The sequence below is a fragment of the Clarias gariepinus genome, chromosome 9, assembly GCF_024256425.1.
Source record: "Clarias gariepinus isolate MV-2021 ecotype Netherlands chromosome 9, CGAR_prim_01v2, whole genome shotgun sequence".
Taxonomy (NCBI): domain Eukaryota; kingdom Metazoa; phylum Chordata; class Actinopteri; order Siluriformes; family Clariidae; genus Clarias; species Clarias gariepinus.
This window is the reverse complement of record NC_071108.1, coordinates 34,362,000-34,389,765: the sequence shown is the minus strand read 5'-3', so window position 1 is coordinate 34,389,765 and position 27,766 is coordinate 34,362,000. Positions and strand designations below refer to the sequence as shown.

The 27,766-nt window shown below is 41.9% G+C and overlaps 1 protein-coding gene across 2 annotated transcripts in view; it reads left to right on the top strand.

Annotated features, from left to right (window-relative positions):
• Positions 1 to 25,830, top strand: part of slc15a4 (solute carrier family 15 member 4) — a 42,867-nt gene extending 17,037 nt beyond the window's left edge. For both annotated transcript variants that reach the window (XM_053503524.1, XM_053503522.1), the window contains exons 7-9: positions 5,298 to 5,456; positions 10,133 to 10,291; positions 23,762 to 25,830. In XM_053503524.1, coding sequence (XP_053359499.1) covers positions 5,298 to 5,456; positions 10,133 to 10,291; positions 23,762 to 23,907 — 464 coding nt within the window. In that variant the 3' untranslated portion in view covers positions 23,908 to 25,830. The remainder of the gene's footprint in view (positions 1 to 5,297; positions 5,457 to 10,132; positions 10,292 to 23,761) is intronic.
• The last annotated feature ends 1,936 nt before the right edge of the window (positions 25,831 to 27,766 follow it).

Here is a 27,766-nt window from a genome sequence, read left to right as displayed (position 1 = left end):
TTTGTGCTGCATCACTGCAGTGTGTTACTGCAGCACACACACCTACATCAGGCTCAGGTCTTTCCTTCTGTAAGGATTCAAGTAAGTGTAAAATATGGAAATAAAATTGTGTGTGTGTGTGTGTGTGTGTGTGTGTGTGTGTGTGTGAGAGAGAGAGAGAGAGAGAGAGAGGGGGAGATGGACTAAAAACAGAAAGAAAGGCAGAAAGAGGGTAAAAAAGCGGTGGGGTAAGAGAGGGAGGCAGTCAGGTAGTCAGACAGACAGACAGACAGACAGACAGACAGGCATCAGGTGGGTGGCCAGACAGACAGACAGGTCGGTAGGCAGTCAGACACACAGGCAAGGCAGTCAGACAGACAGGCTCACATGAAGTGAGGGAGGTAAGCAGGCAGTCAGACAGGTGGTCAGACAGGTTATCAGACAGACAGGTGGTCAGACAGACAGGCAGACGGACAGGTGGTCAGGCAGACGGGTGGTCAGACAGACAAAGAGGTGGTCAGACAGACAGGCAGACAGACAGGTGGTCAGACAGGTTATCAGACAGACGGGTGGTCAGACAGACAGACAAAGAGGTGATCAGACAGACGGGTGGTCAGACAGACAGACGGGTGGTCAGACAGACAGACAGGTGGTCAGGCAGACAGACAGGTGGTCAGACAGACAGCAGTTAGTTTAGTGGAGAGAAGGAATAATTAAGGGAGTTTTTTCCTTTCTCAGGCTCCACCCACACAAATCGTTCGTGTTTATCACGTCACGGGTGCAGCGACCTTTTCACTCAGACACCCCAGATCTCAAAAAATAATGGCACCCCAGGTGCTGTATATGAACTTGTATATGATTCAGAACTGGAGTGTTTCCTGCAGCTCGGGCTTCTCCAGGACTCGGAGTGAAACACATCCGGAGTGTGATGGAGAGCGTAGGCTGGATATTAATGCCTTCATAATCTCTCAGCTCTTCAGTACGACAGAACACCTGAGCACCTGAGGCTCCTGCATCGCTGTTTCCATGAGTGAAACCCATCACCATGGCAACCTGAGAAAAACAGAGACAGGTTGTTTCTTCCTCATCCTTATTCTTGACAAATCTCCGCTGCCGGAGCGCACGTTCACGTGTCAGGGCGAGCGAGAGCAGAGCGAGAGCTGCAGTCTGATCCTTAGTGCAGGAGGCCGGATTTGGTGAGATCAGGGTACAAGTAAGACAGCAGTGTTCCTGAGGTGAGGGGATAGGCAGGTGAAAACGAGCACCTGGTGTACAGAGGGACTCCACACACACACACACACACACACACACACACACACACCTCATTATGTTAGTTTTTTTTAGTTTGACTAATTAGCATCATGGAATCTGTCAAGGAAGAACATTTTAATTGCATATAATAAAGTGAGAAGAGGTTCTCATACACTCGACTCAGCGTACGGTCAAACACAAAAAAGTCAATTTCTTAGTTTTCAGTTCTTAGTATTGTTAATTTTTTTCTTATTTCTTTACGTAAAAAATAAAAAAAGAACAACTGCCAGGGTTCTATAAGGGTTGGGTGTGTAAGTGAGGTTGTTCCTGATGATTATTTTACTAGTGAATCCGGCGGTATGTGAGTTACACTCAGACGTGATGGTTTTGCACATTGACTTTAAGAAAATATTTCACTTCCTCCACTTGAGTAGTTTTGTTGGTGGAAACGTTTTACTTTTACTTCACCACATTCTACAATAAACATCTGTACTTTTACAAACATCACTACATTCCCACATGGTGTCGTGTTATTAACCACACTGGTGTGTAGTCTAGGAAGTGGAAATATCGCCACCTGCTGACTATTACGTGTAGATTTGCCTAACATCTGTAAAAAAAAAAAACCTTCATCACACTGCAGATAAAAGTTTTAAATAATCTAGCGTTAGTCTAAAACACTTAACGTATCAATTTCAGTTATTTTTAAAGATGATTGTTGATAAATAATGAGGATTATTATATTAATAGTGTAAACGCTTCATTGCATTCATTTTTTTTTTACCATTTTCTCCACCGTACAGTAAACTTACAAACGATAAGAGTCGATTATGTGCCTGTACTAATGTATCGTTGGGTTTTATCTCTTTGAAACTGAACTTTAACATCAACTATAAGAAGCAAAAGTTTATATGCTGTATGAATTACTTTATGAACAATCTTCAGTAATTAAATAATTAGCTAAATATGCAGATATTTAAAGAAACATTGGACTGTTACACACTAAACTAATTTTGTAGTGCTTTTGTATCTCATACACACACACACACACACACACACAGGTTACAGCTTAGTTCATCTCTTTTAATCCATTGCAGCTCTGGAGCTTAAGGGAATAGCAGTGATGGGACGCTCACAGCTTACACAACCTCGTTCCAGTGCACACACACACACACACACCTGGCCGCCCTGTTAGTGCTGGCAAAGCTGGAAAACACACACACACAGAGTTAGTTTGTGCCTGAGGCGGGATCCTCCGCTCCTGAAATGTTGTTTTTCTGTCCTGAAGAACAAAGCCGACTTTGTTTAATCTGAGTTCAGCGTCTCAGTGAATTTCCACTGTGTCTCCAATCTGTGTGCGTGTGTGTGTGTGTGTGTGAGCGAGAGTAGTATTCTCAGTGCGAGCTATTTGAACATCACACTTCTTCAAAAGGATCTGTGTACAGTTAAGGGTTCCTGCTCTCCTGTGGAACTCTTTCTTACGGGGGAACACTCTAGGGCAGCTGCTTTTCTAATCATTCGTATCTTTCAAAAGTCTCCCTGCATAAGGGACGTCAACTCTTTAGGACAAATGTGCTCTGAAAGTTCTCCTACTCTGTTTATATTATTTAAAAAAATAGTTCACCGAGCCATAAGTAAATAACACTCATAAATAAATGTGACGTCTGGACCTCCAGCCAGATAAATTCAGCGCTTGGGCCTGTAATGAAATACACACAGCGCTTTGGCCCCTAGACAAGTACATTTTGTTACGTAAGTTAAATAAATTCAGTGCTTGGAATCTTTAATAAATAAAGGACGCTTGAAGCACTAAGTAAAGACGTTCGGTACCTGAAGCCCCAGACGAATAAATTCAGCACCTGCGACAATAGATAAGACTCGGACCCTGACATGATGAAAATGATGAAGGTTGGAACTCTTTTATTTTAAGGTCTTAAATAAAAGCACTTTAGTCTCTAGTTTGTGCACAGACCTTTAATTTAAACTAATTTAATTAATTAAATCCTTTCTAAATAAATAATAGTTCACTGGAAAAATAAATGTAGTACTTTGATCTATTAAGAAGCATGTTTTGTTATTGGGACACTGCATGAGTACAGTTAGTGCCTGGATGCCTAAATGAAATATAGAGAGAGACAAGTCTGGTGATTAGATAAATAAATAAATAAAATAAATAAATAATCATGGAATTGGAACTCAATACAAAGAAAACTCTTTTTTAAAACTAAAAAAAAAAAAAAACTAAAAAACTATCTCTGGTGTTTGGACCTCTCAATAAATTATATGTAAATTATAAGTGCTGAGACCCTTAAATGCAGAAAAAATAATAATCTGGTGACTTGACCCTTAAGGGACTTGACCCTAAAACATCCTATGATCAGACTTTTAAATAATAAAAAAAAATTTTTTAGAAATAAATATTTAAATGAAAAAAGAATATGATTGTTGGACCCTTATCTAACTAATTATACAAAATATCTAGTGACTAGACTTATAAATTAAAAAAGGAATCTGGTAATAAAAGCTCTAAATAAAAAAAAATCTGATGATTAAAACTTTAAATAAAATGGTTATTGGACCTCTGAGAAATGGGTGATTTCTTTCAAATAAAAAACAAAACAAATCTAGCTATTTAACCCGAGAAAAACTAAATATTTTTTTTATTTATAAAATTCAATTATTTTTATTATATTTTATTAAATAATTATTGGGCCTTTTAATAAAATTCTGATGATCTCTAAATAAATAACTTTAGTGCTTGGACCCCTGAATTAAAACTTAATCTTTTAATTAGACAATAAAAAAAAGCTTTGGGCAACCAAAAAATAAAAAATAAAATCAAGTTATTAAACCCCTAAAAAAAATCTGGGGGTTAAACCTCCAAAAAATAGCAATGGGGTGGGACCTCTAAATAAAACATCTGATGACTGGCCACTAAATAAATGATGCTTGGACTCCAAATAAACTGAGGCTGCTTTCACACTAGACACATTCGCGATCACATTCGCGATTCGCACCTTCTCATCACCCAGCGTCCACATCAGTCAGATTGCTCTTTACACGAGTATCCATTGAATGCATATATATCCAATACAGCAGGTGGCACTGTGCACTTAGGGGATTTGTAAGCTGCTAAGAAGTTATGATATTACGAATAATATTATGAAGTTTCAGACAAAAAATGTTGAGAGTGGCCTTTTCTCTTTGAGACATCAGAAGAGACGGGCAGCGCTGATGATGTCCCATTCATATTTGATTTAAACCGTAGCGGAGCACATCGTACCATGCTCTACTCTAGTACGATACACCGACCCCTGTACCCTGGCAGAGTACCAAGTGGTCACACTACGCAGATGTACCAGACTATGTCACGGTCAAGTGTACTCCAATCCGTGCCCGTGTCCTCAGTTTAAACGCAGTGTGAACTGATACAATGTCTCTTTTATTTTTAACTTACAGTTGACATACTGTATAGTGAGGCCCAGCACCACCAGCGATCGCAGTCATAACACAGTCACAAGGGGCGCCTGGGGCGCGAGCGACATCGCTAACACAAGCACGGACAGTGTGTAGGAGAGAAGTGTGTTGACTCGCGTGATGCTTCGATTCCGCTTTCTCTTCCTTACACACACACACACTGTACGTCCTGATGCGTGAAACCCGCGATTGATTCCAAGTGACCTCATCTGCCCCTCGCTGTCTTGTCTCATCCTGGACACACACACACACGCGCGTATAGAAGGTTTAATTGAAACCGAGTGTTCGGTGCCTTGGTTTATTGTCACTCCTGTAGTAACAGTAAGAGGACAGACATTGTGTAAATGTTAAGCCCTGATGATCGAGTTTCAGTCTGAGCTGGGAGTATTAATGTCTGCTGCAGGGAAAAGAAAGAAAGTCAACAACTTTGGCAATTTTCTGATTAACTCTATTAGCATAAGCATACAGAAATGTATAAAAGAATAAATCCTCGTTCCAGTCAGTTCACTACAACTTTTCCTTCTCACTTGGAAGCCCTAGCAGTTATGAACGATCCTGAAATCTTATATGGAAACGTGTGTGTGTTTTAGGTATCTTGGAAACAAAGAGGTTGGAGATCGTTCACAATCAGCAGCCTATCAATCAGGACCTCGGCGGCGTGACGTATTACGCAGCCAACCTGCCGATATGGTGGCAGATTCCTCAGTACGTCCTCATCGGCATCAGCGAGATCTTCGCCAGCATCGCAGGTACACACACACACACTTACATAAGAGAAGTAAGGAAGTCTTTGCTTTCATCTCTGTGAAACCATTGTAAAGGTCACAGGTTAACAGGTCAGGGGATTAAGTCTTTTCTTCTTCATCTCAGTGACACATTTCATAAAACCCTCATAAAAGTGTTTTAGCGGCTTTTTGTTCTATCATGAGTAGTTAAGTAGGTGGGTAGTTGTGTGGGTGTGAGGTGGGGATACACAGGAAAACACCGGAAAAGGATCTGTGTAATCCATTACACAAGGCAGTTGGATGTAGTCAATTCATCTACCGTAATGTATTTGGGAGGTGTGAGGAACCCTAAGAACCTTGAGGAACGTTCGTACAGACAAGGAGCAATCCAAGGAATTTTAAGGGATAGTAAGGAAGGTATAAAATGAAGTTAGACCATGAAGAGGTGGAGGTGGGTGCAGGGTGGTAGGTGTTGTTTGTGATGGAGTTGAGTGTGGAATGAGGTGGAGTCAAGATGGGTGTGGAATTTGGTGGAGGTACTGTACACACAGTGGTTTAGCCATGAAATGCAGTGAAGGTTGATCTGGAATATGGAGGTGGGCATGGAAATTGTTAGCCTGGAATGAAGTGACGGTGGAGCATGGAACGTAGTGGAAGTGGGAGTAGAACAAGATGAGCTTGAAACAAGGTAAGATACAGTTGGTGTAGAATATGGGAATACAAGAATATGAGAATATGGGAATACAATGGATGTGGTACAAGATAGAGGTGGAAATGGATGTGTGTACCTGGAACAAGGTGAAAAGCATGGAAGGCAAGGAGAAGTGGGTGTGGATAAAGCTGGAGGCGGTTTTTGAACAAGAGATGTAGAATGAGGTGAAGGTGATTATAGTTATAGAATGATGTAAACTTTATGCTAGAAAGGGGATTATTTTGTCTTCTACTCATATAAGAAGCTTCATAATTTCCTTAAAGTTTTACAGTGTAATTAGATGAAGGACGTGACTGACTGCTGTTAGACCTAAAGAACAATCTGAACATCTGAAAACCTTCTAAAAACCTCTGAAAAACCTTGTCTTCGTTTTCCACCAGCTCTCCTCCACTAAAAACAGTTTTTTTTGTTTTTTTCGGGCTTTGTTCTAACCTAAGAGTTTTTTTTGCCTCCGGTTCCATTCATTCACCCTAATGACACTTCTGATAAACGAGTGGCCTTTTAAAAAGCACCCTCGCCCCCGGTGGAGTGTCCCGGGCCGACTGCAGGCTTTTATTCATACGGCTTTGTGAGGACTCCAAGGCTCCATCAGTCAGAGCCGATCGATTTGGAGCAGCACTACGTTATTACACTCTCACTCCGAGGACGGCCGTTTCGACCAGGTTTCCCTCTGCACCTATGGTTTTCGTTTGTGTGTGTGTGTGTGTGTGTGTGTGTGTGTGTGGTCTTAAACAACAACCCCAGTGACCTTGCCTGGTTTACAAGCCCCCTCTTAATAAGTTTGTAGTTGGGGCGGAGCCTAAAACATCCTTCATCGTTAATTGTACTAAATAGGGCAGGTCCTTCAAAATGGATTGTGCTAAGGGGGCGGGGCTTAAATAAGTTTTTCTTGCATAAAGCGGGATGGCATTTAAAGCCCTCTTCAGAGTCAGTTGGGGTAACCATATCGGGGATTAAAACCATCTCACTTGCGCACGTTGGTCAACATCACACATTCTCACAATATATGTTTTTTTATTTTTATTATTAAATGCAAATCTGTCGCCGCAGTCCAACACGAAATCGGCGTTCTGTGTCAGTTTCAGTATCAGTTCATCCAAACCGTCATCTCTGAAACTAATCAGCATTCCCATCAGACTGTACGCAGAGTAGAAAAAAAACTTTTTTTCTATTATTAATCGACGAACAGCGCGACCAAGATAGCAATCAGCGAGCCGGGTTTGTGTCTGAGTGCGATCTCACACTTTCAAAGCCAACACCAACATTTCATTATGCTGAACCTTCCTGTGAAATGCAAATAGGAGGCAAATAACAACGGGGAACCTTAAAATAAATCCTCAGCGCTCGGAACCAGGCTCGGGGGGGAAACCGCCGCGGGAGTCACGTGCGAGGAAATGCGACGGATCCCGGCTTTCTCCTCTGGCCCGATTCTGTTCGAATAAATCCCTTTTAATGGAGTCCACCGTCCGAGCCAATGTCTGACAGCCGGCTCGCTGTTTTTTTGGACCACGCTCGGGCGCACACACTTAGACACGGACGGATTCCCTGTGGATATTGTGCTCCACCAGCCCAGCAGGCGAGACGATGGAAACAAAACCTCATCCAAGTGCTCATCCTCCAGGGGGGAAAAACGGCGACAACTTTCTAATAAGCATATCATAAGGCTAATTATTTAAAAAGGGGAAAAAAACAAGTATTAGATGCAAAACCTCTGAAGGTTCCAGTCAGGGATCTAAGAATAAATGTGACTCGAATGTCCGGTTCGTTTGAATCGTGTGAACGCTGTGTCCTGTACCCGGGGTCCACTCGGAAAGGTGGTCTTGGGTATGCCTTGTGTATTCGGGTACTATGAAAACCTCTGACCCTAAACATGGTGCTGTTCCTTGTTTGGGATGTGACATCATAACTTCTAGACTGTCCCGTTCAAAAATTTTCATTTCCCAAGTTGTCCTCTCCCACTTCTTCTTCTTCTTCTTCTTCGGATTTGATGACGGATCAGGAATGTGTGGATACTGGACTTTTGGACCACATCACTGGTGACTTCTGCTTTACGAGTTTTCATAATTTCCTCATTAACTTCTTGTACAACGTTCACAATAATGCCTTCTTTTTAAAAACATTCTGGTTTCCATAAAAACATCACATTCTGAATGATGCACATATGTAAGGAGACACTGATTAAACATATGGCGTAAAGACGGAGTCTCCACTGTTGGCACGTTTTCATAATCGTTTGATGATGTTTTTATTATGTGTCACATTTCTGTTGCGTAAGGCAAAGATAGGAATATGTCAACTTTTCTATATACCTTCTTTTATTCTTTTAGTTATGCATTTATTTATAGATATTCAAAACAGTTCAAAACTTCGCAATCAGCTGCCGTTACACGCCTCGAAGACAAAAAAACTTTTTGATACTGATATTTAGGTATAAAGAAGCTCTGTCCAGGATCTCCAGCACTTTGTGATGCAGTGAAAGACAGTCCATGTTTTATCTTAAAAAAAAAAAATATTTATTTTTTTTTTTTTTTTTTTTGTTAACGGAAAGTTACAAAATACTTGTGTTTGCCGTCTGAATAAAAATCAAATTGCAATCTCGAGTGTTAAGTCAGTCTATAAAGAGAACGGCTCAGACTCTCTGGAATTTTCCTGCAGGTTCCCACAGTGCATTGTGGGATTTGCCTTCAGACTGCACCTTTGATCAATAACACCATTGTTCAAAGATCCATCATCTACACTTGACCTTCATAAAAACTAGGGCCGCACGATTTAATAAAAAATAAAATAAGAAAAGAAAGAAAGAAAATCACATTGCGATTATTTGGACACGTATCGCGATTGCGATTTAAACTGCTAAACTATTAAACTAACCATTTTGTAGTCAGAAGTTACCAACAAATAATTGAACGATTGATCACATCAAAAAAACATTCGGAAAAATTTATTCATCAACGAATACTTACGTTATTAACAAACTATGTGAATTTCTGACTAATAAACTGCAGAGTTAAATATCGCGCTTTAAATTTTAATGATATTAAATCCTCCAGCACCGTTACTGCAGTACATCCTCCCTTAACACACTTTAATCAGTATACACTCTCCGTCCCGTAGCAGTTCCTCCGCGGTGTTCCCCTACCGATTCTGGTTTCCACGGCTACGCCATTAACGCTCGTTTGTTTCGGGGCGTCGCAGTCGTCCGCGTAGCCGCGCCGCTACCTAAAGTGTGTAATATTTCAGTGTAAAACAGCTGGTCCGTCAGGCAGGGCAGATCCATCAGCCGTGACGGATGCGCTGCTGTTATTGTCTGGAGCGCCGCGAGCTCGGTGATGGAGTGAGAAGACGAGGAGGAGGAGGAGGAGGTGATGAAGGCCTTCGCTCTCAGCACTTTATATTCTAACACAATGGAGAAGCTTCACCACGCGATTCATTTATCATCTAACTCACGTAGGACGATAAGACGTTCGAGTCGACATGTTTACTTCCTGTTTTACTCACCTTGACCCCGCCCACTAACTCATACCTGATCTTAGTGCTGGTATTCTGTCTCTCTATCTATCTATCTATCTTCATCTCTATCTCTTTCTTCATCTCTTTATATCTGTCTGACTCTTTCTGTCTCTATCTCTGTATACCTCTTTATTACTCCCTGTTCCCCCTCTCTCTCTCTATCTATCTATCTTCCTGTCTCTATCTATCACTCTCTTTGTCTCTCTGTTATTCTCTATCTCTTTTTATCTGTCTCTATTTCACTCTTTTTTTTCTATCTATCTCTCTATTCGTCTCTGTTTATCTTTCCATCTCTGTTTCTGTTTCTCGTCCTGTCTGTCGTTTCTCTCTGCAGGTTTAAATGTAAACCATTATTGGGTAGTATAGGGGAAATATTATTATAATTAAAGAATTACAGTGTCACATAAACTGTACAACACAGCCGTTATTAATGTGTGTGTGTGTGTGTGTGTGTGTGTGTGTGTGTGTGTGTGTTCAGGTTTGGAGTTTGCGTACTCGGCGGCTCCTCGCTCCATGCAGAGCGCTATAATGGGTCTGTTCTTCTTCTTCTCTGGTGTCGGCTCGTTCGTGGGCTCCGGCCTCCTCGCCATCGTCTCCCTCCAACCCATCGGCTGGATGTCTTCACACAAGGACTTCGGTAAGTGTGTGTGTGTGTGTGTGTGTGTGTGTGTGTGTGTGTGTGTGTGAACAGATAGCCATCGCAGGTTAACGGTCCAAACGGTGTGTAAATCTGTCACCAAGGAAACGAGGAGAAGTGCCACTGTTTTAAAGGTGGCGGATGGATGTGGTTACCCTACCAACGCCAGTCAAGTGGTCTTACACACACACACACACACACACACACACACACACACACACAAATCAGCATAAGACATCGAGGTGCTCTGACAGGCACAGGCACGTGTTTATTAAATGATGGGAAAACAGAAGCCAGAAAAAGGAAGAGAAGAAAAACAAGAGGAGTAGCGAGGAGGTAAAGGAGAAAGAAAAGGAGAGCAGAAAAGCGACAGAGAGGTGGATAAGTAAGAGAAGATGAAGGGGAAAGAAAGAAAGAGAAAAAAGCAGAAATAGATGAGTAAGAAAGGAATAGGGACAGAACAGAGATGATGGAAAGAAGGAAGGAGGGAAAACTGAGTCAAAGGAAAAGGAGAAAAGAAAATAATTGAAGGGAAAAGAAGGGAAGAAGAGAAAAGGAGGGAAAAGAAGAATTAAAAAGAAAAGGGGGAAATTAAGTAATGAAAGATGGAAATAATGAAATAAGAAGTAAAGGAAGGAAATGATGGAGAGGAATGAGAGAGAAGGAAAGGAATCATCAGATAAGTGAAAGGATAAAAACAACAGAGAGAAAAGTAATGGAAGGAAGGTAGAGGAGAGAATGGTAGGAATGACGAGAAAAGAAGGAGAGAAAGAAGAAAGAAGGAAAAGAAAAAAGAAAAAAAAATAAGTAAGAGTAGTGATGTACCAGTGACACACACACACACACACACACGCACACACACACTCATGTTTCTCTTTCTCTCCCTCACACACACTTTATCTCTCTCTCTCTCTCTCTCTGCACTTTATTATGAGTCAGTTTTTCTTCACAGGTTGTTTGCTAACCGTTTTTGGCTCTGCGTTTTGGCTCAGGATCAAAGTTTTAGCTTAGCGCTCTGGACGTAGCGCCTAGCGTAGCAGCTCGTTTATTTGAACTTATCAGCGGAGAAACGTCTCCGAGGCGATAACACACGGCCAGCCATGCTGACTTAGCGCTTAGCCCCCGAGTCCGGAGGCAATTTTCAGTCGCTAACGCAGCCGTAGCTTAGCCGATCAACCGCATACACGCCGCGTGCTACGCAGAGGCCAAGCTAGCGCAAATCCCCGGGTTTCTCTCGGTCTGTCTTTAACTCCGTCCCTCGCTCGGTAAAGCGGAGCAGAGACAGAAAAACATCCTGTTCCTCCATCTCACCTGCTTACAGTAATCCAGCTTTACTCTCTCCTCCAGCAGCCCAGAAACGCGTATTAGCGCAAAGTGCAGCTACCGCGGCTAGCTCCTAAAGTCTGAGGTAAAAAAAAAACAAACACCTGAGGTAAAACTAATCGCCATGGCAACAGTGCACACAAATAAACACAGCCCAACAAACCAGCTTCAGATAATCACTTTATGCGACACATTTCTGATTAGGATTTGTAGATTCGATTGTAAACACACTGTTGCCCTGCACAAAGTATTGGCACCCTTCGTGTTGTGTGTGTCACTGGTGTTTTCTTCCGAGGGGTCGCCACAGAGGACCTTCCAATCCACACACAACTCGGCACAGGTTTTACGCCAGATGACCTTTCTGACGCGACCCTCCCATTTTATCCGGGCTTGGGACCGGCACTGCATTGGGTGGGAGTCGAACCCGCCTTCTGCATAGTAGATATTTAGTATTAGGCACAAGAACAGACACATCCTTGTGCCTACACCTCTTTTATTTGGTATTACATGTATCAGTACCAAACTTAAATCAACACTTTAATATTTATCCTCATTTCCAGACTTTTTCTTTTTTTAACTCTAAGTTAGCATAAAAATCCTCCATTTCCAAATTCTCTAGCCTAACACACGAGTTAGCATTGTTCTAGACACATCTAGCTAATCAGGAAGCCTCTGTAAATCTTTCACTGGGTGTGTAATGTGTTATAAAGCAAACTGTGTTCACACGTATACAGATTAAACAATCAGAATTCTCAGAATGACGGTGTAAAAAGTACAATTTTGTCATGTATCTCATGGAGAGACGCTAAACTGACTAGAGTAGTGGAGTATAACTGTGTTGTAGCGTGACCCGTGGTTAAGGTTATAACACTACTTAGAAAATGCTTGAGTTTAGTTTTTTCTTTATAATGAACTCTCATGAGGTTTTTAGCTGTCAATCATTACCAGGGTTAGCTAATTACAGGCTATAGCTAGCAGTTTTATAAAGGTTGGATCATCCAAAGCATTACCTAAGGATGGAGAGCACAGAGGTAAGAGTTTGCATGTTCTCCCTGTGTTTGGCGGGATTCCTCAGGGTACTCCAGTTTCCTCCCACAGTCCCAAGACATGCGTCCAAAGAATATAGTTTCCATGTTGCTTGGGGGTGTGTGTGAGACAGGTTGGAACCCCATCCAGGATGAAACCAAAGTTCCCTGTGATAGACTACAGGTCGTGTGTGACCCTATACAGGATAAGAAGGAGCGATGGATGCATGGAAGTCCATCCTGTGCATTTCATTGTTTTTTGTGTGTTTTTGCTCACGGTAAGATCACATGTTAGATTCTGATGTTTTGGGGGCGGAGTGAAATGGGTTTTGTGGATGTGTCTATGAAAAAAAAAGAAAAAACCTGACAAGAGGTTTACTCAGGCAATAAGACAATTGCTCTTTTTGTTTTTTCATCTTTTTATCATGTTATGGGTGTTTTTGATGTTGTTTCTCTTTTGATGTTGTATTAGATAAGAAATAAAATAATTGACTGTTGTTGAAAATCACTAAGCCTAAAGGGGGGGCACTTAATTCTGAGCAATGTCACTGGAGTGGCTTCACTACTGTACATTGTGTATACTCTACACTGTTTAAATCTGTTGTTCCTCATCATTAGGTAAATCTTTTTAATGTCCATAAGTATTTAATATTAATCTTTCTCTCTTTCTCATTTAGAGTAACATTAATATTATTATTATTATTATTATTATTATTATCAATATTATTATTTCTGCGGTGTTTCTGCTCCTCTCCTGTCTGCTCTCTTATCTTGCTGTGAGCACTAAACCCCAGAGGAACCTGCAGACGTTCTCTCCCGCCGGCTCAACCTGTCTGTGCGCGTGCAGGTCAGAGCAAAGGCCTGGCTCTTTTGTAGGAAAGTAAAAATCAGGTCTCTGAATAGGTTTTTTTTGCACTTTGAGGCTCTCTTCCTGTTCTAGTCCTAACAGATGAGCGAAAGAGTCACGCCAGGGTGAGCAGACGTCGTCTTTTTCTCGGACATGGCCTCTTTTTAAGCCTAAAATATCAGGCCGGGTGGGATTCGTACAACTCCCAGAATGGTCCGGGATTTTGGTGTGGGAACAAACAGGTGATGCCTTTGCTCCTGTTCTGTGCGCTGCTAGTAGACCTTTTTGAAGTGTGTCTTGTTGCTGCACATTTTCTCATTCTGTTCTCATCTGATTGTGGTTTGAACACCAGAAAACAGGTTAATCTGTAAACCGGGCTTTTGGTAATCGGGTCAAGGTGGAAACTAGCAGTGTGTTAAACAGCCTAAAAAAAAATACATTGGCACAGCACATGATTAGTTTGAAGATCATTATTATAAATTAGCAATTAAACAGACCATAACGACACAAATTAGCATTATACAAAACATGCTAGATCATAAACCAGCATTAAAGTCAAAGGGCAACATTTATCTCATCTTTGTTGTCTATACCACTTTATCCTCTGTGCAGTCTCACTGGGGCATAGAGCCTATTCCAGAAGACTTAGGGCACGAGGCCGGGTACACCCTGGATGGCCAGTCCACTGCAGGGCACACACACACTTTGGGGAATTTGGCAATACAAATAAGCCTAATCTGCATGAAACCAGATTACCCTTCATGCCCAGGGAGTGCATGCAAACTCCACACACACAGATCCGAGGTGGGAATTGAACCCTTAACCCTGGAGGTGTGAGGCCACAGTGCTAACCACTAAGCCACCATGCCGCTGGGAAAAATGAAAAATGAGTCCAATGCGAAAGTGCCAAAATGTGCAGTTCCTCAGATGTCCCCTGGGGGCTGGCTCCAAAAGAGACTCAATCCCCACAGAGTCCTGTGTTCAAATGCCCAATTTTAGAACAGAAATAAATTAGTACACCTCTTCCGCCCCCCTACATAGCTAGATATCCCATTCATGACAAATGTACAGGGGTGAATTTTTATGCAACTCATCTGTTAAAATAATATTAAGACAAAATTACATAATTGAGGGCGTGGCTAATTTAAGTGACAGCTGCAGTGCCGGTGTCAACCTGCCAGCTGTTTGCTGTATATCACATTAGCTAACCAGCTAACTGGAATCGTACCACCTTTCTTACCACATGAAATGTAGGAGTTGACACGGGACGATGGTGTACGGTGTGAGTGACGGAGGTGATGACGTAGCCAAGGTCAGGCTAAGCTAACTGTGTTGTGGGTGCTTACTGACTTAGGTAGGCTGGTTCTAAAGAACAACCAAGCACCGTTTGCCCATTTATGGATTAACCATATGGTTTAAGATGGTCGACGACCAGATCTCCTTTTTGTCTGGTCCCTCTTTATACCGTCTTTGGTTACAGTAAACATATGAACAGACGATAATATGTCTATAAACTAGCATATAGTAAACAAACTGAAAATAAACCTATGTGAAACCGGCAAGTTGTCAACTTAAAATGTGTCCTCTTTTAAAAATGCAATGAAACCCTGTGTGTATGAATCTCATTTACCAGAAAAGAATGCAATCTGCATTATCCTTGCGTTTCCAAGCAGACGAGCTGATTCAAGGCACAATCAGAGAAGCGTTTCTATTTCCAGTTCCTATTTTTTTTTCTTCTTTTCTCCAACAAAACTTTGTTTCCTTCAAAGTGCTCTTAGTTCAGCAGTATATGACTACAACAACGGCTTTGAATCAGCGGAGATGTTTTTGTTCTTCTGGAGCCGGCATGTGATGGGGGGGGCGGGTGAAGTGAGGATGTTGCGTTTGCGGGTGATTTAGCTAATGAGCGTGACTTCGCTCTTTTCATCCAGCTGAGTGGGCAGACGAGTCAGCGCGACTCGTGTTCAGACAGGGCTGCGATTAAACTCCTAATTTGCTCCTCATTACACGAGAGCCACCTCCGCTGCCGCGTGCCGGAACTTTATCCGGGCTTCAAGTAGGAAGGTCGGCTGGAGGAGTTCGAGAAGCTTCCAGGGGGTCAGCGGCCACTGTTAATAAGTTTAAATATGGAAACGAAGCTTGTTATAACCCTGAATTAACCACTGTTTGGTTCCTGTGAGATGTTCACCAGGCTTCTTCAGACCTGTGGAGGGATTTTTGTGTGTGAAAGTCAGTTTCTTTTTTTTTATTTCTTTCCTTAAAGCTAGCAGCCATGTGGAACATAATCGTCTCAGCAGTGCTGATGAATGATGCGAGGGGTGGAGGGCTGAGTCGAGTAATATGCTTCAGGAAACATCCAGGGAAATGGATAAGGGGAGGGTTCGCAGATACACACACAGGACTGGAGGAGGAATAGGAAAAAGAAAAGACATGATCTGACCTGTTTCTCACTTTAAGTGTATGATCGATGTGTGTGAGATCTTCTTATCAGCACTAAGAAACAATACAGTCTCCCCGGAAAGTATTGCAACAGCAATCCTTTGTTCTGGCTGCACACTGAAGACACTTGAGGTGATTTCGGAGATGAATTTGAGATGACTGATCAGTTTCATAATGTTCGTATCTAGACGAATTGAACTATTTGACACACACCTTTTGTTTAAGCCCACTTATTTTCCAGAAGATCAAAAATATTGAAGGTGACATGATTTTTTTAAATTAGATTGGGTATTTAATTAATTAAAGGCAAATGAAAAACAAGGCATTTTGATGTTGAGAAAAAAGGGAATTTAAGTCATCAGATACCACTGGTGTATTAATCAGACATCTAACAGGTTCACCCAGGGATTTCAAACTAGTAAAAAGAAGAGCAACACTTTTCTTCTTCTTCTTCTTCTACTTCATGTTTCTCATAGTGTGACACCAACAACAACCTCTAGAGGGTTAAACATTCAATAGCTCTGAATGTCTGTCCTTGATCTGAGCTGCGGGTTTCACCTGTTAAGATTGTATTTATTGTTAAAATGGATTAAACCAATCTACAGACCTGAGTGCTGTCTAATGGAGAATAGCAAGCCATATTGTAGTTAAGGAAAGTTCACAGACAGAGCCACTGCACAAGCACTGGGTGTAGAAAGTAACAAATTGGAATATCCATAAAAAAAGTAAGTAACCACTGGCGTACCAGTCAACCAGATATTAAGCAAGTTGGCCAAAGAAAACATCAGAGGTCGATGATAGAATTGCACTGACATCAGTCGGTGTAGTCACCAACAACTGCTACAGGACAGGGGTAGAGGTCCCACAATCTACAATCTAATTGGAAGACGATTTTAATAGCAGAAATCCAACGAAGCCTCTAGAGCAGAAAGGTAGCGCCCATACCACAAGATACAAACAATTCATCTGGGCAGTGGTAGCTCGGGGGTATCAAAAGGTCAGTGGTTCAAGCCCATCCAAGTCGCCACTGCCGGGCCCATGAGCAAGGCTCTTAATGATGTCTGATTCTGGGGTGTCGTATAATGACTGCACTTTGACCCTGCACTCTGATTATAGCCCCCAAGCTGGTATATGCAAAGAAGTAAAGCACAGCAGGATGAACTCAGAAGGCTATAGAAACATTCCCTCTGACAATTTACAGGAAAATGCATTCGATCAAACTGAGAGGAACTTCATCACAGACACAAAATGCACTGCAACACAACAAAGGACCTCATCAGGGGGAAAAGTAGAAGGTTTTAGACTGGACAGGTCCGTCAGCAGACTTTAACCCATGTGAGCAGCATTTTACCTCTTAAAAATGAAAAACTGAAGAAAGAACCCAAAAAGCACACACCCCTCCTGACAGAAGTTGCCCTACAAACCTGGAAAGGCATCACATAAGAAGGACGTGGTGGTTTGGTGGCCTTACTGGATCATCGTCTTGATGTCAAAGACGAGCCAACCAAATTTTAGGTGTTATTTATTTTTATTTACAGCAAGACTCTGTTCCAATACTTTTGCTCACCTACGGTCCACTACCACCAGGAAAAAACATCCAAAAGGGAAAATGTGGAAGGACAGCCGAGGTTATTATTCATGTCCTATTAGTTTTACACAGTGTTTTCCACCACAATCTCTTGCTTCATGTGTTTACTCAGGAACCTATCTTAATCTTCATATTTAAAGATTTACTTAATCTGTATGACCTTCATTCTTGGGGAAATTTACTTCCTGGTTTTGTGTTTGTATTATAGTTAATAGTTGACTTGCGCACACACGCACACACACAAGTTTCATAGAATATTCTAGTGTCTTGTGCAATTTTGTTGACGGCAACAAGCAAACTATTAAACTCCGGCAACACTTTATTGTTTTAAAATAGAAGCAGTTAATATGCCATGTGTTCATTGAGAAGCTTTTTCCCTGAACAGCTGGTTGGCTAATTTTGTAGCGAGAACGCACATAATTATACATGACAGCAGTGTTTAACTCTGTAAAGCTGCAGCATATTGCTCAGTAACTGTGGTAAAAACTAATGTGGAAAGGTGTGAGTCACAACAGGGAGCAGTGTTGATCTGGAACGGCTGCTGCAGGGAGTTTGGAAGCCTGAGTGGATTCATAGGTGGATGGATAAATGGATGGTTTGGTTGGTAAATGAATTTAAAAATAAAGGGTCGTGTAGGTAATGGATTTATGAATTTATAAATGTTAGGTAAAGTAATTTAAAAATAGTTAGATGTATTTTACGGATAAGTGGGGGGGCTGGGGTGAACGGTGGATTTATGAGTAAATGGGACGTTGTGTAAATGGATGGATGGAAGAAAGGATGGGTACCTCACATTGCATTTATGAATGAATAGATGGATCGATGAATCGATGGGGTAGTTGGATAAGTAGATGGATTTACTGATAGATGGAGTGTTGTAGGTATGATGGATGGATAATTTGATAGATTGTATGGACTTTCAGAATGGGTTTTTGGATGGATGGTTGAGTAGTGGGGAGGATTTACAACTGAGGAAAGGACTATGGACGGATGTACAGTGTGTGTAGGCAGGAGAAATATTGATGGGTTGGTGGTTAAAAACAGATTTATGAATGGATGGATATGTTGGAGGGTAAGTGGATGGATGAATGGATGGATGGATGATAGATAATTTATGGTTAAGTGATTGGGTTGGATGGTTTTGTGGATGGATGGGTTTTTGGATGGATGGATAAATAGATGATTTATGGATGTGTGGTTTATTAAAAAATAGATTTATGGATGGATGATCTATGGATGCATGTTTGGGTAAGTGGTTGGATGGATGGAAGGATGGGACAATGTATGGATGGATAGATGATTTATGGATGTGTGGTTGGGTTAGTGGCTAGATGGATGGGTGTATAGATGGATTTATGAACAGATGACTGGATGATTTATGGATATGTGGTTGAGTAAAAGAATAGGTTGATGGATGGATGCATGGTTGGGTAAATAGATAGATATGGTAATTGGTAGATGGTTTAATCGATGATGATGATTAATGTGTGGTTTGTTTAGTTAGATGTTGAGTCAGATAGATAGATGGATAGATAGATAGATAGATAGATAGATAGATAGATAGATAGATAGATAGATAGATAGATGAATGGATGATTTAGGGATGTGTGGATGAATGCTCAGGCACTTGGTTGGTCAGATAGAAGGTCAATTAAGTAAGTGGGTTGGATGAAATTAGGTGGATGGATGAACAGATACCTGTAGGTGGATGGATAGATGATTGGTAGATAGTGAGGGGTGTGAAACCCAGCAACTAAACCACAAACCAGTTTACACTGAATATAACTAGCAATAAAAATCATTCATTAAGATAAGAATGAAAGAAGAAAGTTAATGAAGTATTCCTTTTGATCTTTTATGAAACTCATATATGTTTCTCATACGAGTTCAGTTCCAGCTATATAATTTATTATTTATAAATAACTGATTATAGTTAACAATTGTTCAAACTGTCATGAAGTAATGATAATCTGCAAAGCAAGATCTTACTGTATATGATAAATATAAATGATAATAAGCACGTGAGCAGTGTATTTGTCCAGAACCTCATCCACATTAATCCCTGCTTCTCTGTGTCCTTTTACTGATGTTAATTAGGACATTGTTTGTGGTGTGTGTGTGTGTGTCTGTGTGTGTTTGTGTGCGTGTAGCTCTCCTGGGTTGTTATCGATTACAGATGCACGATCTCCTGCCTGCAGGCTTACATCCTCCCTACTGAGTGTGCTACTTTCCTTCTCCACATATCACACAGCAGCACGGAAAACACACACACACACACACACACACACACACACACTTCGAAATCTCTGTGACTTCAGTGCTGTTTTACTTGACTCCCCACTGGGAGAGAGATGAACAGAGAGAAAGAGAGAGATAGATGGGTCTGAAGGTTGTGTAGATTACTGTATGTGCTAGAAGGACTTGAACATTCCATTATTCCAGATGAAGAGATTCAGTGGAGAGACAAATGACAATTTTTTTCTTTCTTATTTTTAAATTAGAGGGGAAAGAGAAGAAGGACTGAACTGTCAAGTTTGTATCCGAAGTGCTTTTAACGAGGTGCACGGTCCTACAGTGAGGGCTAATTTTATAATCTAATGACAGGGAGTGGAATGACAGGAAAACTGGACAGTAACATGCAGACGTGTTAAACGTATGTTGTACACCACACACAAACTGTCAAGGCGCTTTAATAATAATTACGAGGTGGAGACTGCACAAAGTAACTGATGGAGTCCAGGCGTCTGGATGGTTAAAACGCTTGTTAAATCAATGGTTTTAATTTCTTGGATGGTTAATTAGGTGTTAGATTTATGGCTGGTTGGACGTATGCTTATGTAGGCGTGTGTACTTATTGCTGGATGAGTGGTACTGTATGTGGAAAGATTTACAGACGAGTGGAAGGACGGCTAGGTAAGTGGATATATTTATAGTTGAGTGGGTGGATGAATTTATTGTTGGAAAAGTGACTGGGTAATTGGATACATGGGCAGATTTTTTGATGTGTGGATTCATAAATGAGTGAAAGGTTGGTTAATTTGACGGATAGATTTAGGAATGGGTGCATGGATAGGTGGAAAAGTGCTTGGTTTTGCAGAAATGTTGGATAGTTGGATCATTGTTTGGAAAGGTGGAGGGATGTCTAATAGGTGGTTGGATTTATGGATGAATGGAAGAATAGATCATTAAATGAATTAATAAAATCAGATACAGGTAAATGATTTGGATGGAGCATTGGATGAACATGAATATATTAGTAATTTATTGGATGGATAAGAATAATAAATAAATGGGTGGATAAGGGAAGGATAGATTGATAAAAAGGTGGGTGAGTGGATGAATGAAAGGAAGTATGAAAAAGTTGATGGATAAATCGATAGTTGTGTGGGTGGATGGATGGATATTGAATAAAAGGATGGTTTAAATATACTTAAATGGGTAAATTCATACTGTATCCAGATGGGTGGGTGAATAGATGGAGGGTGGGGTGTATAAATAGATATTTGGGTCGTTTGCTTGATGTGTGAATAGATAAATGAATAGATGGATGGATGGATGGATGGATGGATGGAGATACAAGTAGATAAACAGTTGGCTGGATGGTTGGATTGATAGATGAAAGGATGGGGAGATGAACAGATTAATTTTAATTTTTGTTTATTGTGTGATTGTAACTGATTCAGAGTTGAATCTAATCCCTCATCCTCATAACGTTCCCTCGTCTGCATCACGCGGCGGCAGCACACAGCCTCTGATAAACCAGTGTTTTGGGTGTAACATCCTGATTAATTCCACAGAAAGCTCGAGCAGCTGTTTACACACAGATTGATTTAACACAGGAGATGTTCAACAGAAGCAGATTATTGGATTAAAAGATTCAAATCTGTTTAATGAAGAGCAGAATGTTAAAGCTGTGTTTATCTCATCATTAGTCTAAACACTGAGCGCTTTCGGGGGCGTGGCCTCTGTGTCTAAGGCCCAGTGAAGGAGGTGTGGCCTCTGTGTCTCAGGCCCAGTGAAGGAGGTGTGGCCCCTATGTCTAAGGCCCAGTGAAGGAGGTGTGGCCTCTGTGTCTCAGGCCAAGTGAAGGAGGTGTGGCCTCTGTGTCTCAGGCCCAGTGAAGGAGGTGTGGCCTCTGTCTCTCAGGCCCAAAGGAGGAGGCGTCACCATTGTTTTTTTAGTCCTAGAGAAGGTGCGTCCTCAATATATCAGTCACAGTGAAGGAGGTGTAACCTTTGTGTCTTGTGACTTTTAGAGAAGGGGGTGTGGCCTCTGTGGCTCAGTCTCAGTGAAGGAGGTGTGGCCTTTGTGTCTCACGCCCAATGGAGGAGGCGTCGCCATTGATTTTTTATCTTAGAGAAAGTGGTGTGGCCTTTGCATATTGGTCACAGTGAAGGAGGCGTGGCTTCTGTATATCAGTTCCATTGAAGGATGTGTGGCTTTTGTGTCTGTCACTATGAAGGAGGCGTGGCCTCGGTGTCTCAGTTCCAGTGAAGGAGGCGTTGCCATTGTTTCTTAGTCGTAGAGAAGGAGGCGTGGCCTTTGTAGATCAGTCTCATTGAAGGATGTGTGGCTTTTGCGTCTCAGGCCCAATGGAGGAAGGGGCGTGGCCTTTGTGTCACTCATAGAGGAGGAGGAGGTGTGGCCACTGTGTCACTCCTAGAGAAGGAGGCGTGGCCTGTTTGCCTCAGAGAATGACATTGTAGAAGCTACATATAGTGTAAAATTTCACATTTTTCAGGCTTGACACACACACACACACACACACACACACACACACACACACACACACACATATTCATGTCATGTTTCAGGTAAAAAAATAAATAAATTTCCTCTCGGTTATTTTTTTTTACCCAGCGTGCGTCTCCTGAGCGCCGCGTCCTGTATTTATTTGTTTGTGTCGCGCGGCGGCTTTGCTCACTCGTGTTTATTTTTCCATTACAGCCGAACGGCGGCCAAAAAGCTGTGACGGCTTCTTTCCTGAGGGGAAACGCCAGCAATCTCCCTGCCAGCGAGTGTGTCGCAGTGATAGAGCTCCATGTTCTTTCACAACTGGGGCTTGATAGAGAGAGAGAGAGAGAGAAAGAGAACACCATCGACACAGAAAGAGGCGGGGGGGCGCAGGGGGGGCGAGGTGGGGTAGTGCGGGGTGTCGGAGGGGTGTTCAAAAGGAAATACAGTGATGTATGTGTTATCTAGACTGGGATTAGCGCAGTGTGTGTGTGTGTGTGTGTGTGTGTGTGTGTGTGTGTGTGTGTGTGTGTGTGTGTGTGTGTGTGTGTGTGTGAGATGGCGAGCGCCTGAGCTGACGAGTGACGGATCGTGTAAGCGTCGTCCTGGGACGGACGGAGATGTCTCTTCCCGCTCGTTGTTTGTGGAGCTTCACGTGAGAATCACACTTTTTAACTAGAGGCTCATTTGGGAGGCGTTCAGCTCGAAGCCTGCTCACACGCACACACACGCATTGATGAGCTCTACGCTGCCGTGTGTGTGTGTTTGTTTTTCGAGTGTGTTTGTGGTGTGAAAAAAAAAAAACCTTCAGCTTCATCCTCCAGGACCTTCGCGCTTCTCACACTGTCTGGGTTTGTTTACTCCAAACTACTTATCGCCATGGTTACTGTGTGATCAAATGGCACTGACATGGAGGTAGTCATAAAGCACACGACATCACACACACACACACACACACACACACACACACACACACACACACACACACACACACACACACACCTGTCGGCCAATCAGGAGCGAGCAGCTGTGGGAGAAACTCCTGGTTTTTACACACGGGGGGAAATTTTTTTTTCGTGACTCTTTAAAAATACAGCGTGTCCTTTACAACTTACATAAAAGATAGAAAAAGCTGGAACAGACAGACACACACTCTGAGATGAAAGTTTTAAAAAGTGTGTGTGTGTGTGTGTGTGAGAGAGAGAGATGAATGTACTTGTCCCTTCTGTCAGGATGAGGCAAGAGAAAATAATTTAAAGTGTCCTAGTTTTTGGTGAATGACATGCTTTGTGTGTGTGTGTGTGTGTGTGTGTGTGTGTGTGTGTGTGTGTAAGAGAGAGAAATAATTTCTGTTGTTAGTGATGAGTAGGAGGAACTGCATTCTTTTTCTTAATTGCTTTAGAAAAAAAGATGTGCGTGCATCTGTGAGTTTGTGATGTCATTACATATGGATTCTCTCACTCTGTGTGTGTGTGTGTGTGTGTGTGTGTGTGTGTGTGTGTGTGTGTGTGTAGGAAACATCAACAACTGCACGCTGAACTACTACTTCTTCCTCCTGGCTGGGATCCAAGGCGTCACACTCCTCCTCTTCCTCATCGTCTCGCTCAAGTACGATAAGAACAAAACCAACCTGAACCGCAGGTCCTCATACAGCTCCTGATCCACTCATACACACACACACACACTGCGGATTTCCCAGCATGCATCTCAGCAGGAGCCCGTGCCACACCCAACACCTGCACTTATTTATATATTTAACACTTGTCTCCTCGAGCGTCTCCCGATCAGAATCACGTCCCACCGTCTCCGAGTTTCTGAGTTTGAGCTCCAGCTCTCACATCTTTATCTTCCTCCTCCTCCTCCTCTTCCTCCCGGTCCTCACGTTTCTGTCTTCAGTCACGGGATTAACATCAGGACGAGACTCGCCCCGCGGCCGCGTGTCAGGACGGCGAGACGGCTCGGACACCCGCTCCTAATGAGAGAGAACGTTAACGTGCTCCAGCAGCTTCTCCTCCACGATTCCACTGAATCAGACGTCACTTCATCTCACACTCCCGTATAATACCTGTAGTCTGGATTTGTACCTTCGTATTCAATACAATTCTGTAAATATGGAGTGATGTGACAGCGATTGTTTTTTTTTTTTTCTCCTAAATATCGTAGCTTGTTGTTGCATTATTCGTTACGAGGCAAAAAATGTGTCAGTTTACAGAGAGCCTGTAGAACCTTCGCCAGGAGAGACGAATAGGAATATGGCGGGATCGAAAGTAATGGAAAAGTGGGTGGAGCCTTTTTATTGACTGCACCTGTTACATTTAGAATAACTCTTCCTCTAACGTGGTCTCCACATCACAAACCAAAGACAAACCGCACAGCAGGAGAACATCGACCGGATCCCAGAGACGAGGTTCAGTAGTGTGTTTGTCTACAGAAATGTGGAAATTTAAATTCAAACAAGACGGGATGCTGGCACAGGGGGGTGCAAACTTTTGCTCAGAAATTCCGTTCAAGCCTAGCACTTGAATTAAATCCTCTTCCACAACGTGATGATGATGATGATGATGATGACCGCGGGCTTCGTTCCAAGACCTGACTCCACTTTTGTTTTTTTTCAAAAGCGTGCAAAATATGGACTTGATGCTGTTTTTCAGTTTAATGAGGTGGAGGGTTGGGTTTGTGAAATACTTGGTCTCAGTCCCTGTTTGACTCGAACATCCCTCGTCTGTATGAGGGCTGTTCGAGTCAAACCAGGACTGTGTTTTCCTTTAGATTTATTCTTTTGTCGGTTTGTTTTTCAGTAGTATATTCTTATTAAAATCATCCAAAAATGCTGCCTTTTAGCCACTAGTAGGAAAGTTCAGATATCACACACACACACACACACACACACACACACACACGTCTTTCACACTTTTTTCCCACTTAAACATTTACAGTTTATCCTTCAGAGCTCATCGTGACATGACCCGCCTTCTGAGCTCCTGACCAATCAGAACTAGACGAGAAAAAACAAACATGATGATCAGAAAGTCTTTATTGGCTGATATTCAAGCATTAAAATAACATGTCACATGACATGACGTCTCACTTAAAATCTATATACACTGCATATTCATACGCTCGGAAAAAAAAAAAAAAAGTCACACTCCTGGTCAGCAGAGCTTCACTGACCTGAGGTGAACTGGTGCGCTGGTGGGTCGTCCTGAACTTCGTGTGTTCGTGACCGATTGTGCTGTTGCTTTAGATTAACGCTGCGTTCACGTGTTGAGTGAGAGTGACGTCTCGAACGTGCTTTAGTTTGCGGGTGTTTAATAATCAGGCTTTGTATCTGCACTGTGAGTGTTGGTGTGTTTCTAGCTGGAGTTTATACTAAAGTTGTAAAAAACTGGAAGAAGTTTCTAGGAATCTCAAATCGTGGACACTCTGTGGTTTTTTGGTTTTTAATAAAGGTTTGTTTGTTACTCTTTTTGCACTTTTATAATGCATTTTAGGAATTTCGTGCCTGTTTTTTTTATTGTACTTTATACTTGATTTCTGCCGTGTGACTGACATGAGCTTCTCTGATCTCTGATGATGATGATGATGATGAAATAAATCTTCATAAACCCAACTGGCTTCTTGTCTTTTTTGAGCTCCGACCTGAACCACAGCATAAACAGCGATGATGCGGTTCACACCCTGGGGTCGAGTTCACGTTCGAGGTCGATGCCAAAGTTCAGACAGAAGGCCGTTTCAAACGTTAACTCTCGGAGACGTGAGCGGATCAGAGGAGCGAAATGGAGAGCAGGTGATGGTTGATGTAAACCAGGGAAGAGCAGAAACAGCGTCGCTCTCTGATTAGGACGGATTTCTGTCTGATTTCATCAGGAGTTAAATCCTCTCTGTGTGTCCAATAAATCAGACACGAGCTTATTCTTTAATATGAGCTGCTGTTCTTCTTCTCATCTCTCCTGGAACTGCTCCGGTGTGTGTGTGTGTGTGTGTGTGTGACCTGAGATCATTTTATTAATAATATAAGCAATGCAAATAAAAAATGATCATGTCTTTTATTTTTCACCATAATTATAATACTATAAATACTATTAATAATAATAATAATAATAATATGATGATGATGATGAGAAGGAGACAGTACAATATTTAGTTCTAAAATGTAAAATAAAATTTGAAGGCAATAAGTCTGAGCACCTCACGGCTGGAAACAGAAGAAGAAGAAATAGTGCCGTAATTCTGACATTGCCAATAACCCCTGCAATTTTAAATAATAGTCTTTTAATATTACTTTAATCACATGAAAAAAAAGATTAATTAAAGAAATCAAAGTCCAAATTATTCACTGTTTTTTGTTGCCATTTCCTTTGAAAATAATTGCAGTGCGCAGTGTTGAGCTCAGTGTGAGGTATTAGTCACAGGAAAAAATAGTCATTAATGTTTGTGTGTGTGTGTGTGTGTGTGAAAGAGACTCCAAGGTGGTGAAAGCTGAAACAGTAATTAGCATCAGTGCTACTGCAGTTGATCGGTGCTGATCTCGTTCTCGCTTTAACCTGATTGCACACAGTGACGGTACTGTAGCTCCGCCCACACACTACTACACTCCCGAGATCTAAATCTCAGAAACGCTCCCTGTGAAGCGGAGAAGGACGGATCAGGGTGGTGAGCTAAGGGCGCTGCCACCGTACACACACTCACATGTACTAGAGTCCATGGTTAATGGATCTGTGTGATATTGTAACACCGACAACGTGAAGTTCCCTTAAATGATGTGTGTTGATCTGACTGTAGGGCAGGTAGGAAGAGTGGATGGATGATTGGATGAATGGATGGATGGATGGATGGATACTTTATTGATCCCGTAAAAATATTCAAAATAAACACAAACACACATCTAACTGTGATTTGATGAGAAAATAAAACCTTTCTTGTAAAAGTTTCTGCAAACAGTGATGTCTCATTTCAAGAATATAAATAATGCTTGGGCATCTTGATAAATAGCTCTGGTGCCTTTTAAAATAAATTTACTACTCAGACCTGTAAATCAATTCGTTTTGCGATTGGATTCCTGAATAAACAAGTTTCTGGCATCCTAAATAAATCAATTTCGTAATAAATAGGAAACAAATAAATAGGACGCCCAGATTTTCGACTATATAAATAGTGTTTTTGCGGCTAAATGAGTGAAGTTAGCGTTCGTGCTGCTAATGTGTCACTTTCACGAACCTGATTGTGCGATTGTTTCCTAAATAAGGCCTGAGCCGTGTTTCCTAATCACAGACCTCATTAACACACCTGTGTGTGACAGCGCTGGGAACCGCCGCCCCCGCAGGACGCCGGTACGAGTCGCGGGAGCGTGGAAAAAAGTGACTAAAAGTCTATAAAGAGAGAAAATCATTTAGTGTTGTGCAGCGTGCCGAGACGGAACCGTTCCCTCCTCCGCCGCCGCAAAGATGAAATAAAATGAAAGAGGAACATGATGGTGTGTTAATTACAACCCCAGCGCCATCCGTCTTCCCTTGGCTCGG